Source organism: Mastomys coucha, unplaced genomic scaffold (genome assembly GCF_008632895.1).
Source record: "Mastomys coucha isolate ucsf_1 unplaced genomic scaffold, UCSF_Mcou_1 pScaffold14, whole genome shotgun sequence".
In the NCBI taxonomy this organism is placed as follows: Eukaryota; Metazoa; Chordata; class Mammalia; order Rodentia; family Muridae; genus Mastomys; species Mastomys coucha.
In genome coordinates this window covers 110046687-110062560 of record NW_022196896.1, presented here as the reverse complement: position 1 = coordinate 110062560, position 15874 = coordinate 110046687, and the positions used below count along the sequence as shown (strand labels likewise).

General features: G+C 43.1%; 1 protein-coding gene across 2 annotated transcripts in view; it reads left to right on the top strand.

Annotated features, from left to right (window-relative positions):
• Positions 1-15874, top strand: part of Dner (delta/notch like EGF repeat containing) — a 290910-nt gene that overhangs the window by 87081 nt on the left and 187955 nt on the right. Inside the window, exon 1 of one of the 2 annotated variants that reach the window (XM_031368199.1) lies at positions 7809-7912. The exons of the other annotated variant lie outside the window; for it this stretch is intronic. Within the exon in view, the coding sequence (XP_031224059.1) occupies positions 7910-7912 (3 nt within the window). The 5' untranslated portion in view covers positions 7809-7909. Of the gene's footprint in view, positions 1-7808; positions 7913-15874 lie in introns of those variants that run through there. 2 annotated transcript variants of the gene reach the window in all.

Below are 15874 nucleotides of genomic sequence, written 5' to 3'. Positions count from 1 at the left end.
CCACTATTGACAACAACCATTATTTTAAAGAGACAGATTGGTGACTGAAGTTCAATGAGTGATATTTAATTGCTTGACATAAAGAAAGTACCAACTATGAGGCCAATGTGGATTGTGGTGATACTTATAATTATGATATGAAGGAAGTTTGGACAGAAGAAGACATGAAGAACCAGCTATACCACTCCTGGGCATATACCCAAAAAATACTGTAACATGTAATAAGGACACATGCTCCCTCACATTCATAGCAGCCTTATTTATAATAGCCAGAACCTGGAAACAACCCAGATGTCCCTCAACAGAGGAGTGGATACAGAAATTGTGGTACATCTACACAATGGAGTACTACTCAGCTATTAAAAACAATAAATTTATGAAATTCTTAGGTAAATGGATGGATCTAGAGAATATCATCCTGAGTGAGGTAACCCAATCACAAAAGAACAAACACGGTATGCACTCTCTGATAAGTGGTTATTAGCCCAGAAGTTTGGAATACAGGAAGAACAACCCACATTCCACAAGGAACTCAAGAAGAAGGAAGACCAAAAGGTGGACAGTGCATTCCTTCTTAAAATGGGGAACCAAATACCCACGGAAGGAGTTGCAGAGATTAACTATGGAGCAGAGACTGAAGGAAGGGCAAGCCAACCTAAATGTAGCTATCTCCTGAGAGGCTCTGACAGTACCTGACTAATACAGATGTAGAGGCTCACAGACATCTATTGATCTGAGTACAGGGTCCCCAGTGAAGGAGTTAGAGAAAGGACCAATGGAGCTGAGGGGTTTGCAGCTCCTTAGGACGAACAACAATATGAACTAACTAGTACCCTCAGAACTCCCAGGGTCTCAACCACCAACCAAGGACTGCACATGGAGGGGTCTGATTGTTCTGGCAGCATGTGTATAGTGGAGGATTGCAATTTGATCATCAGTAGGAGGAGAGGAGCTCGGCCCTGTTAAAATTCTGTGCCCCACTGTAGGGGATTGCCAGGGCCAATAAGTGGGAGAGGTTGGGGTGGCAGGCATGGGGAGGGGGGAGGCAACAGGGGTTTGTTTTTGTTGTTTTTGTTTGTTTCTTTGTTTTTTGGAGGGGAAACTGGGAATGGAGAAATGTACATGTAAATAAAGAAAATATCTAATAAAAAAAAAGGAAAAAAAGAAAAAAAAAGAAGACATGAAGAAGTTGAAGTTAAACGGCCAGTGTTGAGTTTTGCTCAGCTTTTCTTTCTGACCATTCCCTAGTTATTTTCTACATCTATTTTTTCCCTTATTCTTTCTACCCACTGCCGTGGGAGCAATGCTCTTCTCATGCCCTGTGGAGGATGTACAGTGGCCTGCTCTGTGCAGCAAACGGACTGAGAGGTTGTCCCTGTGGCTTCCACTCCAATGTCATTCTTCTTGGCTTTGCATTGGCTCCTACAGTCAGCCTTCTCAAGTGTGAAGGACTATCACCCTGCTTGTTTGTCTCTTCCTCTATCCTTCTTAATAATAAATGAACCCTTAATTACTTAGTCTCGGACATTTAAGAGAGTTCAGTGACCTACCTGGAAACTCAGTCCATGGAATCCAAGCAACCTTAGAATTCTGGGTAATACCACTGCTGGTCAGTATTGTGTCTGCTCCCTAACAGACACACTGCTAATGCCTTAAATATGTTTGCCTATACAGTCCCCATTTTGTGGGGATAGCTACCTCCCTTTTGAGACAGATCTCCTGTAACCTGAGGATGGCTTCAAACACTGATATGTAACCAAGGATGGCCTTAAACACCTGATATTCTTACCTGTGCCCACTGAGAGCTGGGATTACAGACACATGCCACCATGACTAACAGAAATGAGACATTTTAAAAGCGTAAACAAATAGGGGGGAAAAAAAAAACCCTGGCTTTGTATATCTAAGAGGGAATAGTGACAAGACACGATCCAAGACTTCTGGATTTCAAATATGGGCCGTGTTTCTAGTTTAATGTCTTCTTATGCTCCTCTGGACCATGTTAATTTGTCACACTCAGAAATAGTAAACATTGTACCCAGCACTTTCGCTGTGACTTTTAGCCAACCTGAGAGGCCACTAGTGACTGGAAGTCAAGACACAACTTTGCCAACTAAAATTTTTACTAATCCCCATTTTCATATGACACTTTCCTTAAAGATGATAAAATGGTTGACATTTGAAGCCATGAGTAATGTCATGTCTAACTCTATCTACCTACTTGTTCTTTCTATAAGAATACATAAATATTATGTTAAAACTAGATTAAGGCCTCTTGGAAATAAGGTCTTTAAGAAAGTGACAGAGTTTGGGCTGAAAATTACCTTCAGTGTTGTGTAGCAGTTTCCTCCAAGAAAAACATACAACGTGGAGGCAAGGGTGTTACGATGTAGGATGTTAAAAGGGGTGAAAAAACAGAATGTTCTAAGAGGTGTGTGTTTATCCCTCAGGAAGTAAACAACTTAGTGGCGTCAGGAAGTCCCTGAAACTGACCAGATTCACTATGCTCTTCCTATCCTAAATATATATAAGCTGTAAGGATTGCTGAGAGATATTGCTTAGAATAACAACCTAGAAGAAGTAGAGACCAGCCAAGTTGCCAGAAAGAGATTCAGACCAACTGAAGTATGGAGAAGGACATACTCCAACCTGTTGAGCTGCTTGCAGGTTGTGTAGTGCACCACAGGTTTCATGAACCCTCACCCATGCTGGGATAGGCTTTTGGTGGTGTGGTTGTCTTAGAGTGATTTCTGTTCCAATAAGTATCACCCAGCAAAATTCACTGGCTCACCAACTTGGACTTTAGTGATATTGTACTTTGGTCTGATGTGTTGGTTCCTTATCTGGAGTAAGTAGACATTTGTCCACATCTCTCCAGCAATAGTGGCACAAAACATTCAGCCTGCAACCACACTAAATATGGCAGTACATAATACTAATTGTTCTTTTCATAAGTATATTTGTGGTTACTTGATTTTTTTCTAAAGTCAAAGGACTGGGGATTGGATTTTTCTGGGTTCTTTATGGGGTAAGGAAAATAATGACCAAAATATTGGGAAAATGGGGCTGGTGAGGGAGCTTGGCAGGTAAAGGTGGCAACTGCCAAGCATGGTGGCCTGAATTCTATACCTGGGAGAAGTCACATAGAAGGTCAGAGGTGGCTCTAGCCAGTTGTCCTCTGACATCCATATGTTTGCCAATGCGCCCGTGTGTGCGCGTGTGCGTGTGCACACGTGTGTGCACACACACACTTAGCTCACAAATATCACAGAAATGTAATCTCCCCCTTTTTTCCAAAAAGTTGACAGATAAAGGGCTCTAGCTGATGTGTGTGATAGGGGCTGTCTTTAACCCTCTTTCCTGGAGGCTGTGGGCTGTGAAGAACAGTTGCTTCTCAGCAAAGCTAATTTAAAACATTATAATTAATTTGCCATTGTCTAAACTACGAGGAACTTATTTGGAATAATAGTCACAGGTGACAAGACTTTAAATTAAATGGGAAGCAAATCAGTATTTAAAATAGCTCGGTGTAATTAGGTTGCAATTATTTGAATAAATTGGATCCAAATGCTGAAAACTAAACCTGTCATAATCTGTGTGCTAGAATGCAAATTTATTGCTACAGAATCAAGGAGCCCTTCCCCCTCCTGCCCTCCTCTCCCTCCACCTTCCTCTTCCTTTCTCTCCTCTTCTTCTCTCTTTTCATTCCTTCCAATTCTTTCCACCTTGATTTTTGTTGAGTTTGATAAATAAGATTGAGTGGAGTATAGGCTTTCCTATTCACTGGATTTATTTTTCACGCTTTGAAATTAATGTAAGGTTGCAATACCCACTTTTTTTGCCTTTTGACGCCTCTGTGTGTATTTGTATTGTCAGCTATGTTCAGGATCCTCTGGGGAGGAAAACACAAGTTAGATCATGGCTGGAACCATGTAAGCCACATAAGCATGCTGTTGGCTTTGGCTACAATCATTGGCCACATATCCAAGTAAATGCTATAAAGTATGCTTGCACATCTCACTCTGTCTGTGCTAGGCTTTTGTTCGGTACCACCCTAGAGTTTTAGAGGCTACTAACATTATAAAAGTCAGATCTCTATTGCCTAGATTCTAGATAGCTCCTTCAGTTTGTTCATGACAATCTGAGAAAGGAGATGACCCACATACGTGGATGGAAAACACTATTGTTCTTTTGATTACTTGCTTCCTGTTTCTTTATGCTATAACATTTTCTTAATTCTTTGAAAGCTTCCTGCATGCTTACGATGTATTTGACCATATTCACCCCTACTTCTTCCCCTAAACTTCTCTCAGACCCTTTCCCTACCCTAACACCACCTTCCAACTTTATGTCCTTTTTATTTCTCTTAAAAGTCCACCAAATTCAGTTTATGTTGCCTATATACTCATGGGTATGGGGCCACCCAATGAGTGAAGCCTACCTATGAGGTGCCGTACCCTTAATGAAAACTGACCCTTTCTTTCCCAGAAGCTACATTCTGTCCATAGTTCCTTAGCTAGGAATGGGGACTCAGGAATCCTGCCCCTTCCATTTTTGAATGTTGATTGGCTTGATCTTGTGATACAGGTATTGTGCAGGCCAGGAGAGCTGCAGAGAGTTCCCCAGTGGAGTCTAGCTCTGTCCAAGACACTACCTTTCTCTGGTCCTCCCTGATCCCTGGCTCTTCCAGTCTTCTGCAATGGACTCTGAGTCTTGGGAGAGAGGATTTGAGATAGATGTTCCATTTGTGGCAGAGTACTTCAGAGATGCACACTTATCTTCTACACTTTGGCCACTTTTGAGTATTGCTCTCTGATGAGGTACTTAGCAGCACGAAGATACAAATTGAGAGGGCAATTTGATGCTGTGTCTGTATCTCAAAATAAAAGTAAGTTCACCTAGAGCCTATGAGCTCCCAATTATGAATTTTTGGTTAGATTTATAGTACCAGGTATGTGTTTCCTCCCATCAAGTAAGCCTTAAATCCAATCAGAAAGTTGTTGGTTACTCCATGACATTTGTAATGCTATGGCATCCATGAACATGTCTTGGTACACTGGTCATTACTGTAGCTCACAGGTATCCCATGATGCACTGGTCATTACTGTAGCTCACAGGTATCCCATGATATACTGGTCATTACTGTAGCTCACAGGTGTCCCATGATACACTGGTCATTACTGTAGCTCTCAGGTATCCCAGTTGAGTAAAACTGTTGATGACATTTCTTCCCTGGAAGATTACATTGCACCTTCTGGCACTATGAAAGCTACTAGTTTGTATTCCTTCACCGACAGTGTTTCTGAGGAAAGGTGGGACACACAATTATTCACGAAGTATATTTACCAGAGGTCTGAGTTTGCTGAAATAAGGTAGCTATTTGTGGTATTGAAAATACATTTTTTATACCTTGAGAATTTTACACATGTATATAGTATATTTTGATAAGCAACCCCACTTCTCTTTCCCATTTTCCCTAGAGCACCTCAACACATCCTCCTCCCAATGTCATGGGCCTCTGCTTTCTGATAATGTACTGGGTCCAATGAGTATGTTGGTCCTGTGCACATAGGTGTGTGGCCCACGGGACCATAGGCAACCCTGTCAACAGCCACACCTCCAAAGAGAAGTGCTCCCTTTACTCCAGAAGCCCTCAAGCATCCCTGTTACTGCTGAGCGGAGAAGATGATGCCTCGGTAGATTAGTTTCCAATCTTAATAAAGTCTTAAGTAGCCTTCGAGGGTGTTAGACTCCAAGTGACTGTATCATGGAAATTCGAGGTAACTGCAACTTCAGATAACTGTTTCAGATAATAGTGCTCTGCACGTTCGATTTCCCTGGCTGCCTATGAGGAAGGCAGGAACTCTCTCCGTTTGTTCCTCATTATTTCCCCTTCTTTATTTCATGTATATGCATGCAAGAAGAGACCTAAGAAGGCTGACACCAGGCATCTTCCTTGATGCCTCTCCACTTTATATTGAGACAGAGTCTCTCACTTTGAACCCAAATGAGACAGTCTGGCTTCACTAGTCTGCCTCCAGGAATCCACTCTCAGCCTGTGCTGGAATTGTAGGCTAGCTGCCTTTCTGGCCAGCTAAGCAACCTCCCTGCCCCTATACCTCGTTGCCTATCTATAGTGCTGTGCCTAGAACCTAGGATCTCTTGTATTCCAGACTTACTGTTCAGCTACCAAACAAGACAATACATGAAACCAAGGCCCCCAAGTTTGGACTCTTAGCTTTGATCTTTTCTTGTCCTATAGCCTAAGACAACCTTGCTGTAGCTCAGAAAGACTGAAACCCAGTCTTCAGGGTCTGCAGAATTCCTACCCTGGCTTAGGACATCATGACTGCCAGTCAAAAAGGACAACATAGTTAAGTGGGGGAGATGTCCTCCTGCTCCCTGAGCATGGACTTCTGGAAAACTCAGTAGCTTCAGAGATTCTTAGGATCTGTTAAGTTGGTTTCTTAGGGTTTTCTGCTGGGTCTTGAGTTTCCAGATTCTTATCTTCAGGTACAAAAATCGAATTCCTTGCTACACTGAACACAAAATTATTCTTACTTTGCCCCTAACAGGCTTGATCTGTGGGTTAATGCCCATTCATTAGTGCTAGCATGCACAATTAGGGATCTCAAACTGTAACAAGACTAAGGAGTCTCAGAATGAATAATAGGCAGTGTCCGTTGTCACTGGATGTGCTCAGACTCAACTGACCGGAAATGCCCTTCTGGGACCTTAAAGGATTGAGAGAAAAAAAAACCCTTCCCCTACCAAGTCGACTATCACCCAGAAGACTGAGGCGCTCTCCGGATAAGGGAGCTCTCGTAAACCATCTTGGTTGTAGCTTCTGTAGTATGTGTTAATACCATTGCTTGGATTTCTCACCTCTAAAATATAGCTGGTCCAACCTGCCTGCCAGGCTTATATTTAGGTCAAAAAATAGTGTTCGCCATAATTGCAGCATCTTCATTACAGACCACTCACACAGGATATGAGAAATTCCATCGCCAGTTTCATTTTCTAGACAATGCATAGACTGTGTCATAGCTCATAAATTGAATTTGATGTGACTGTAATTCAGGTGAATGCTGTAGTTATATCCTGGAATATTTGATTTTGCTTTTTGTAATAGCAGGCACTGATTGCCAAGCCACTAAAAATGCTAGGGTAGTGAGTGGTCATGCTGTTTGGATTTCATTTCTTTACCAGCAAACATTCTGTTTTTAGATGCGATATTTATAGAATGAGCCAGTAATTAATCTACATTGTATTCAGCAAAATTAGATTTTTTTTCAAATGGCTTTGTTGGATGAAAATCTTCCCTGAAGAATTGGCGGCATCAGAGATGCTGATAACTGTATCTCATGGTAGATGCTTTGCAATGCAAATGTTTTAATGATCACAAATGTGATTGGATTTTAAATAGAGCTAGGCCATTGTCTCCTTTTAGTAAGTCACATTGGCATCGAATATAAAAACACCTCATTTTAGTCTAAAATAATTTTGGTATATTGGAGTAAGTTCTTGTTTTGTAAGATATAATAAGACTGTTTGGACCACTTTAAGATTTCTTATTAATGTATCTATTTTCCCCTCCATCTGGCCATAGATAGGACAATGAAAATCAATGACCAGAGTCCTGCATAGATAGATATTTACAAGGCCCAGAGGTAAGGACTGAGGGGCGAAGATAACTGGTTTAACATTTTCAATGCCAGATACTGGTCAAGGTTAAACTGGAATGTAGGGTTTGGTGACACCCATATCCTGGACATTCTGGCAAAGGACAAAGGACAACAGATCTAGAATGTTTCACTCAGTTCTGGATCCATAGTAACCTTCAGAGGGACAGCTCTCTCAGCGGGAATTCCTGTGGACAGCTTGTTCTGTTCAAGTCTGACGTCAGCTGATGGTTTGTAGAACACTTCTCCTTGACCAATGTGGAGTCCCTGTTGGCTGTAACCAGCCTTGTCAGATGCCTTCCTATCAGTGCTGGGGATAGATTCCATCAAGGTTTCTCAATTCATCAGGAGTGTTGGGAAATCCTGATCCCCAAGTGTAGATGCAGCTTGTGTTCTATTAGCCTGGTCATTTGATAGCATGAGTGAGCAATCAGAATCCTCCACTGTACTGTTGAGAGTTCTGAATGTGAGTCCCAGAGTCCCCCTAGCAGATCTTCATAGACAGTACCATCCCCATTTCACCTAGGGAATCTAGGGAGTTGAGTAGTTGTTATAGTCAAGGATGAGGTTGTATAACCCACTGTGCTAGGACTTGGTCCAAGCTTTGCTGGACTCTGCAGCCATTGTCTTCATATTTCAATGGATACCTGAAATAGCCACAATGTGTTTGGTAGACTCCCAGAACCCAAAAGTGGTGGGAGATCAGAAAGTGACAGGCTATGATGAGAAGAATGTCCTGGTCTGGATAATTCATAGAATAATAATTTATTTCTAATGGTTCTCGATGCTAGGGAGTCCAGTATTTAGATGCCAGTAATAAGAAGGGAAGGAGAAGGGGCAGAAGAAGAGAGAGAGTGGGGGATAGGGGAGGGAGTGCTTGCTTCATTTGGGCCATGGCTCATGGGATGTGTGGCCTGCATTCAGAGTAGGTGTCACTTCCTTACTCAGTCTGCTTTGGAACCACCTTCAAGGACACATTTTTATGAGGGTTTAAGAATATATTATATTACAACAATAATTTTTATGTAAACTAGAGATCCCCAAACTTTCTGTTTCACAGTGGCCTTAGTATTATAGTAACTTTGCCCCTAAATACCCCAGGCTAAATTATTACTGACAATTTTAATTATTAAACAACTCCATCCCAACAACTTATATTCAAGCCACTTTGTAGCTGTTTGAAAGAAAAATATATCGTTACTTCATGAAGTAGCCCAAATGACATATTTATGGAAAGTTTATGTGTGTTGGATACTGTGCAGTTTCTCAGTTGATCATTTGATTTCAACCTTCATGGTGTATTTGCTTTTCTTTTTAAATTAATTTTTTATTGGTTCTTTGTGAATTTCACGTCATGTATCCCAGTCCTGCTCATCCTCCTGTCCTCTCTTATCTGCCCTTCATTCTTGCAACCTACCCCCCAAAATAAAACACACACACACACACACACACACACACACACACACACACACACACACACAAGAAAATGTAGAAAACACTTCATTGTGGAAGCTGTAGTGTGTCACAGTGTGTCCCACGGTATACCCCTCTGTCCACGCATCTTTACTTTTAAATGTTTACTGCAATGAGTCATTGGTTTGGTTTGAAGTCTCTGGCTTCTGTGACACCATCAATATTGGATCCTCACCACGACTCCTCCTAGTTATCCTGTTGTTGCCCTGTGTCATGAGATCCTGCAGCTTTGGATCAGCAGGACCGGCTCTTTCATGTGTCCCAACCCTTGGCAGATGATATAGATTTTGGGGTGGGCCAACTCAGAGTCCTGAATCTGGGCCTGGGTGGTATCTGAGCTGGTCAGTGTGCTCCCTCTCCCTTATCTGCACCACCAGAGTGAGTTCTCCAGCACTGATCTAGCTAGGCTATCTAGTGCCACCATCAGCAGGGGACAGGATTAAGCTCTCTTGCTCTCATGTCCTCAGGGCAGCTTACCTGCCCTCACACCTCCAGAGCCAGCTCCACCATGCTGCTTATTCAAGGTACATGGGCCACTCTCCCAAGTACTTCAGCCTATCAGGGGCTGGGCCGGCTAACTGGCCCTCACACCCTTGGGGGCTAGCTCACCTATGCTTTGCCATCAGGCCTAGCTCCACTCTATGTCTCCAGGCAAGGTACAGGGCCTGCTCTCCTGAGTGCTACAGCCAGTGAGGGGACAGCACTAGCTCTTCCTCTCTCATGCCCTTGGTGCCAGACAACACAGATGGTGGTGGAGAGGAGGGCATCATCACACACCCATGCCACCTCATGGCAAATGGCGGAGTCAGCTCTCCTAGGTTCTCACCCTCCAGGCTGGCTCACCTGTGCTCCCACCACCAGGGTCAGCTCCACTGTGCTGCACAGGACCTGCAGCGCTGCTGCTGGTGAGAAATTGGGCCAGCTCTTCAGACCATAGCAGCCAGTGAAGGGTGGGGCCAGTTCTGTACAGCCCCTGACCATTCAGGTAGCTCCTGGCCACTGTCCCACCAGGGATGTCCCCACGTTTGCTAGTGATCTCGGGATGCACGAGAGCTTTATGACATCCACAGGATTGGGAAGTTGTGTGTACATATTACCAAAACATTTCTCAGTCCCCTGCTATCTTTTAATTAATGTTTTCATTTAATCTTATGTATGTGAGTGTTTTGCTGCGTGTACATCTGTGCATTGTGTGTTTGCCTGGGGCCCTTGGAGGCCACAAGAGGGCATTAGATCCCTTGGGACTGGAGTTAGAGATGGTTGTGAGCTGTAGATGTAGGTGCAAGGAGCCGAATCTGGGTCCTCTGGAAAAGCAGCAAATGTTCTTAACCTTAGAGTCAATTCTCCAGCCCCTGTCCCATGCTAATTTTAATATCTTATTATGTCTTTTTCAGTAGATGTAAATTCTATGCCTTGTTTGTTCAGTTGGACTTCCTCATTGTCCGTATAGCTATCACATAGCCTTATCCACATGCTGTCAGGATAAGGCGTCTGTCTCTATTTGTCAGATTACCGTGGCCATACTTTCATGTCTTACATGAATTTCGGAACAACTTGACAAATTAGAAAACAAGATAGCAAGTGGGATTTTGGGTGGAATCGTATTGTTCGGCCTTGAGTAGAATTCTTGTCACGTTGTCAGCTGAGCAGCCATGGTAACCTTCTCCACTCAGTCTGAATGCTTCAGATATAGCACACCGACAGTGGTATCTGCCTCATTGGGCTGCATGGAAGATTAAATGGGCGCACACAGGAAAGGCATTGAAAATGGTGCTGGGCATATAATGTAAGCGTTTGGAAACCTTAGCTATTAATATCCTCTGGTTTAAGCCATCTCATTAAAGGAACCAGGGCAATTAATCAAGTCAGTTCATCAAAGGAACTGAATGGGGTAATCACAGACTTTTCAGATAGACTCTAAGCAAGGATTCTGTCTGAAAATGCACGAGTGTGTTTTTGTGTAGCAGAGGAAGGGCTCCGTTGACCTGTAGTCTACGGTTCCACATGCTGCTATTGGGTCGCATTGTAATCTCCTTCCTTGTGTGGTTTACAGTTTTATGTCTTGAGCTTACTGTACATGTTGGTGTGTGTGCATGCATCGGTGTGATGGTCCTGCATCCCGAGCTGTGTGAACTGTCACCTCGTCGCTCCTAGCAGATTTTTATCTTAACTTCTTGACTTATAGCATCAAGGAAAGGTCGATGGACACATGGGACAACAGTAAGGGGGAATTTGGTAACCCATGAGATCCTCATTCATCTGTAGATGTTGGAGGAATTGTTAGATTTTCTGTCTTTTCTCCAGGCTGGCTTGTAGATTTATTTGGTTCCTATTCTGTCCTCCTTTCTAAGTGGCTGGGTGGGAAGGCCACAGGATGTTTTATATCATTGCCTACCTTCTTGTCTATGCTGAGAGTTATATTTCCCATCTCTGTGACATCTCCCGCTCAAATCCCAGTCCTCATTTCTAGGTTTGTTAGCCTTGTGGTTAGTGCAATGTCTTCTTCAGGTGACTTTCTGGTTAGACTGTTTTGTTTTGAAACTTGAGGACCTCTTTCACCTCCCTACCCCCATTTAAACTTACCTTTTTTTTTCCCCAAATTTACATCTTAATCAAAGCAACTTTTACTTGATTTGATTTTATAAATATATTTTAAAAGCAAGATGGTTTTGACCATCAGTCAATCTTTTACCATAGAAGTGTCAAGTAGTGAAATTTTGTCTTATGGAGGTCCATATTATTTTCAGAGCCAAGGTAAGTCATAGTACCTGCAATCTTTGTTCACTAATGGTTTTTAGAGGCTCAGCTTGCAAGCGTTGGAGAATGATATGGGTGCCATCAACATGTTTAAGCAATTCACAATATGCTCTGGGCTCGGGAATGAGTTCACCAGGAAGCCTTTGATTCCATATGGCTGAGCTTTATTGACGATTTTCCCAGTGGGATTTTCTAAACTTCTAATTTTATGCCTAACTATTTGCCTTTTAAAAGAGGTCATTTGGATGATCAGTGCCGTAGATTGTCTTAGAATCCCTGTGCATCTGCTGCATACTTCTGCAGATATTCGTTTTTAAAAATTTATTTATTTTTACTTATTCATTTTACACTAACCCCTCCTGTCACCCTCTCCCACAATCCTTACCCCCTCTCCTCCTCCTCTGAGCGGGTAGGGGGCCCCATGGGTATCCCCCATCCTGATAGTTCAAGTCTCTGTAGATATTCTTTAACAGGTGCCATCTTTACTGATGTGAGCCTTAGCTTGTAGTGGCAGGGGCAACATTTTCTCTTCAGCTTCTGTGTGGGACCATCCTGTGTTCATAGGTCTGCAAAGCCAAGGTGACAGCGTCTTTCTGCCTCATCCCTCCCATCCATGCCTTCCTTGACTCTTAGCCTGCATACTCCTCTCTGTTGGTGGCCATCCATGTTTCCTGCATCCATCAACACATGGCCATTTTTTAGTTGGTAGGTCTTCTCTGAATGAGCTCTTCTATCCTTAGCCCTATTTTAATATAATTGTACTAGATTTTCTTTGTTTCTTTTGACTTTAAAAAATTTAAAGTACCTCCCTCAGTGTACACACACACACACACACACACACACACACACACACACACACAAGCACACACACAAGCAGATGTTGTTGGCTGGTAGATTTTTTTCCTGCCATTCATCTGCAATTGGGCCTCTCTAGCTCTCATTGATTTAAAAATAGTTGCTGCTTGATCTTTCTTTGTTTCCTTCTTAGTTCTTTGCCTTCTGAAACTGCCTGTACAAGGCCTGCAGCACACAGAAGGCTCATATCCAGGTAAATGAGGTTAGACAACATAGGCACTTGTAGTTTGTCTACAGAGCCACCGTTCTGGTCCAGCTCCCGGGAGCAGATGGGTTTACGAATTAGAGAAGTCATTTCCATTTCTGCTTAGAGATGCCAAAAGAGAGCAGAGGAAATTTTGCATGCCTGCCGAGAGGGGAAACATCTCAAAATGCTCATACCAGCCAGGCATACAACATACTTATCACTTTATGACTTAAAAGCCTTTTCCAGGGGTTGGAGAGATGGCTCAGTGGTTAAGAGCACCGACTGCTCTTCCAGAGGTCCTGAGTTCAATTCCCAGCAACCACATGGTAGCTCACAATCATCTGTAATGGGATCTGATGCCCTCTTCTGGTGTGTCTGAAGACAGCTACAGTGTACTCACATACATAAAATAAATATGTAATTACTTATTTTTTTTGAGACAGGGTTTCTCTGTGTAGCCCTGGCTGTCCTGGAACTCACTCTGTAGACCACGCTAGCCTCGAACTCAGAAATCCACCTGCCTCTGCCTCCCAAGTGTTGGGATTAAAGGTGTGCGCCACCACCACCCGGCCAATATGTAATTCTTAACAATAAAATATGCCTCTTCTGAGGTGACCCGCTGACTAGCATCTTCCTCAATTTATTATGCTATTCAGTTTCTCTCGGTCCCTTCCTGGTCCCCACTTTCCCTTGTTCTCCCAAGGTGCCCACTGTTACGAATATAAGAGCTGCTGTTGCTCAGTTTTGCTGTTTGTATCTTTTCCATAAATAGAAAAATCCTGTGTGTAATGAATTTACTCAAATGATCACACAGTTCCTTCTCGTGGCCATTTGGCATTTTGACATGGGTGTCCTTTCCCTTGGCTTTGGCAGTGCTTATATAGAGACCTGTTTGAGGACACACACTGAACTATGTGCATTTGTTTGAGGTGCGTCCCGATTTATGTGTTATGCATTGCAATTTACAATACAATAGTGCTCTGTGGGGTGGCTTAGGGGATAAATACATTTGCCACAAACTCTGATGATCTGAGTCTGATCCCTAGGTCTCACAGGAGAGAACCAGCTCCTGCAGGCTATCTATCCCCCAACCTCCACACACATGCGTGCATGTTCCCCTCCCAGCCATACACAATGAATAAATGTGCAATAACTTCATGGCTAGTATAATACAATGTTAGCATATTTTGACCTACTAGAAAGTTGAGGGCAAGCGCCACTGTGAGAGCTATATAACACTTTGTGCCTCTTTCTTCTCATTCACTCAGAAATGCTATTGTTCCCAGGCCTCCAGGTCAGTGCCCAGCCCAGTGAGAGTCTCAACTTTGTATTATATGAACCACAGAATTTTTCTATGAGGCTTAGACTCTTTTTTCTTCAAATAAAAGCTTGTTTAGTGTTTTTACTTAATGATGAGGGCCACATCTTGATCTGCTTTAGAGCTCTAACCAAAAGAGGTGTTTTGACTGGGTATAGTAACACATACCTTTAGTCCCAGCACTGGAGGAGGCAGAGGCAGGTGGATCTCTGTGACTTTGAGGCCAGCATGGCCTACAGAGTGAGCCCCAGGCTAGCCAGGGCTACATAGTGAAAAAACGTGTCTCAAATGTTTATAAGTATGCATCATTAATTATTACTGTGTGTTTGCATGATGCATGTGCATGTGAGTGCAGGCGTGTGTTTGTCACGGCACAGGTATGGAGGACAACTTTCAGGGATTGGTTTTCTCATTCCTTCATTGTTGGTTCTGGGGATCGAACTCCTGTCTTCAGGCTTGTACAAGAAGTGCCTTTCCCCTCCAGCCCTCTCATCAGCCCCGTTTATTGTTTTTAAAATCTTCTGAAACTTTCTGAAGTTCCGCATCTTAATAGTTTATCTGCATGTATAATTGCACAGTCTGTGAGTTACCAACCCTCTTCGGCTACACCGCGGCTCTTTATTTTTGCCTCTTTGTACTGGCAAGAGCCTTATGTATAGTGCTCAGCGTCTCGGCCACAGTCAACATCTTTGCTTTGTTCTCAGCTTCAGAGAGAAACCTTTCATCATTTTATGAATAAGAATCATGCTTGCTGGGGGCTTTTTTTTGGCTACCCTTTATCAGGTTAAGGGGTCTTCCCAAGGGTCGGTGTAGACCTTACAAGAAAACTTCTCGGCAGCCTTGAGATGGTCACAGGCAACGTAATGGGCAGTTTGCTTCCAGGCCTCTCTCCCTAAGCTTCCTGGGTTTATAGGATTGTGATTTTGTAAAAGGAGGTTTTATTTATTTATTTATTTATTGGCATGGTTGGTGCCTCTGATAGAATGGAAATGCATGCATTGGAGCAGTGTGTCAAGATTCTGAGCGAAATAATGGTGTCGTGCATGATAGGAAGAAGGAAAGCATCTGTGTGAAGCCAGAATGTCGTTAGCACCGTTTATTTGGGGGTTGTCTCCCGAGGATGCGGTTACGAATAGAGACAAGGACCAGAGGCTGGGTTGCGTTTTGGAGAAAGCTTCAAGCTGCATTCAATTCCTCTTATGTCTGCAGCTGAACAAGTCTTAAGGATACTCCAGAAAGACTCCTTACATGTTGACCAGACTTGAGTGAGAGCCGGAGAGATTTCAAGCTTGGTTCCAAAGGCCTCAAATTCTAGAAACATGGGGCAAGAAGCAGGCAAACAGTTAAGACCCAGCCCAGCTCATGTTTAATGACTTTTTGTCATGGTCGTGAGTTTGAATTGGACTTCCAGTGTGTTTTAGCCTACTTACAGATGGGGTTCACCTCACAGGCAAGAATCAGGAGGCCAGTGAAGAGCTGAGGGGAAGGTTCAACTGCCCAGGTTGATCTTGGAATCATTACTGGGTGGATGGAGAGTTCCTAATACAGAAATAATAATAATTTGAAAAAGAAAATCAAGGTGCAAGGCTGTGTATTTAGTGA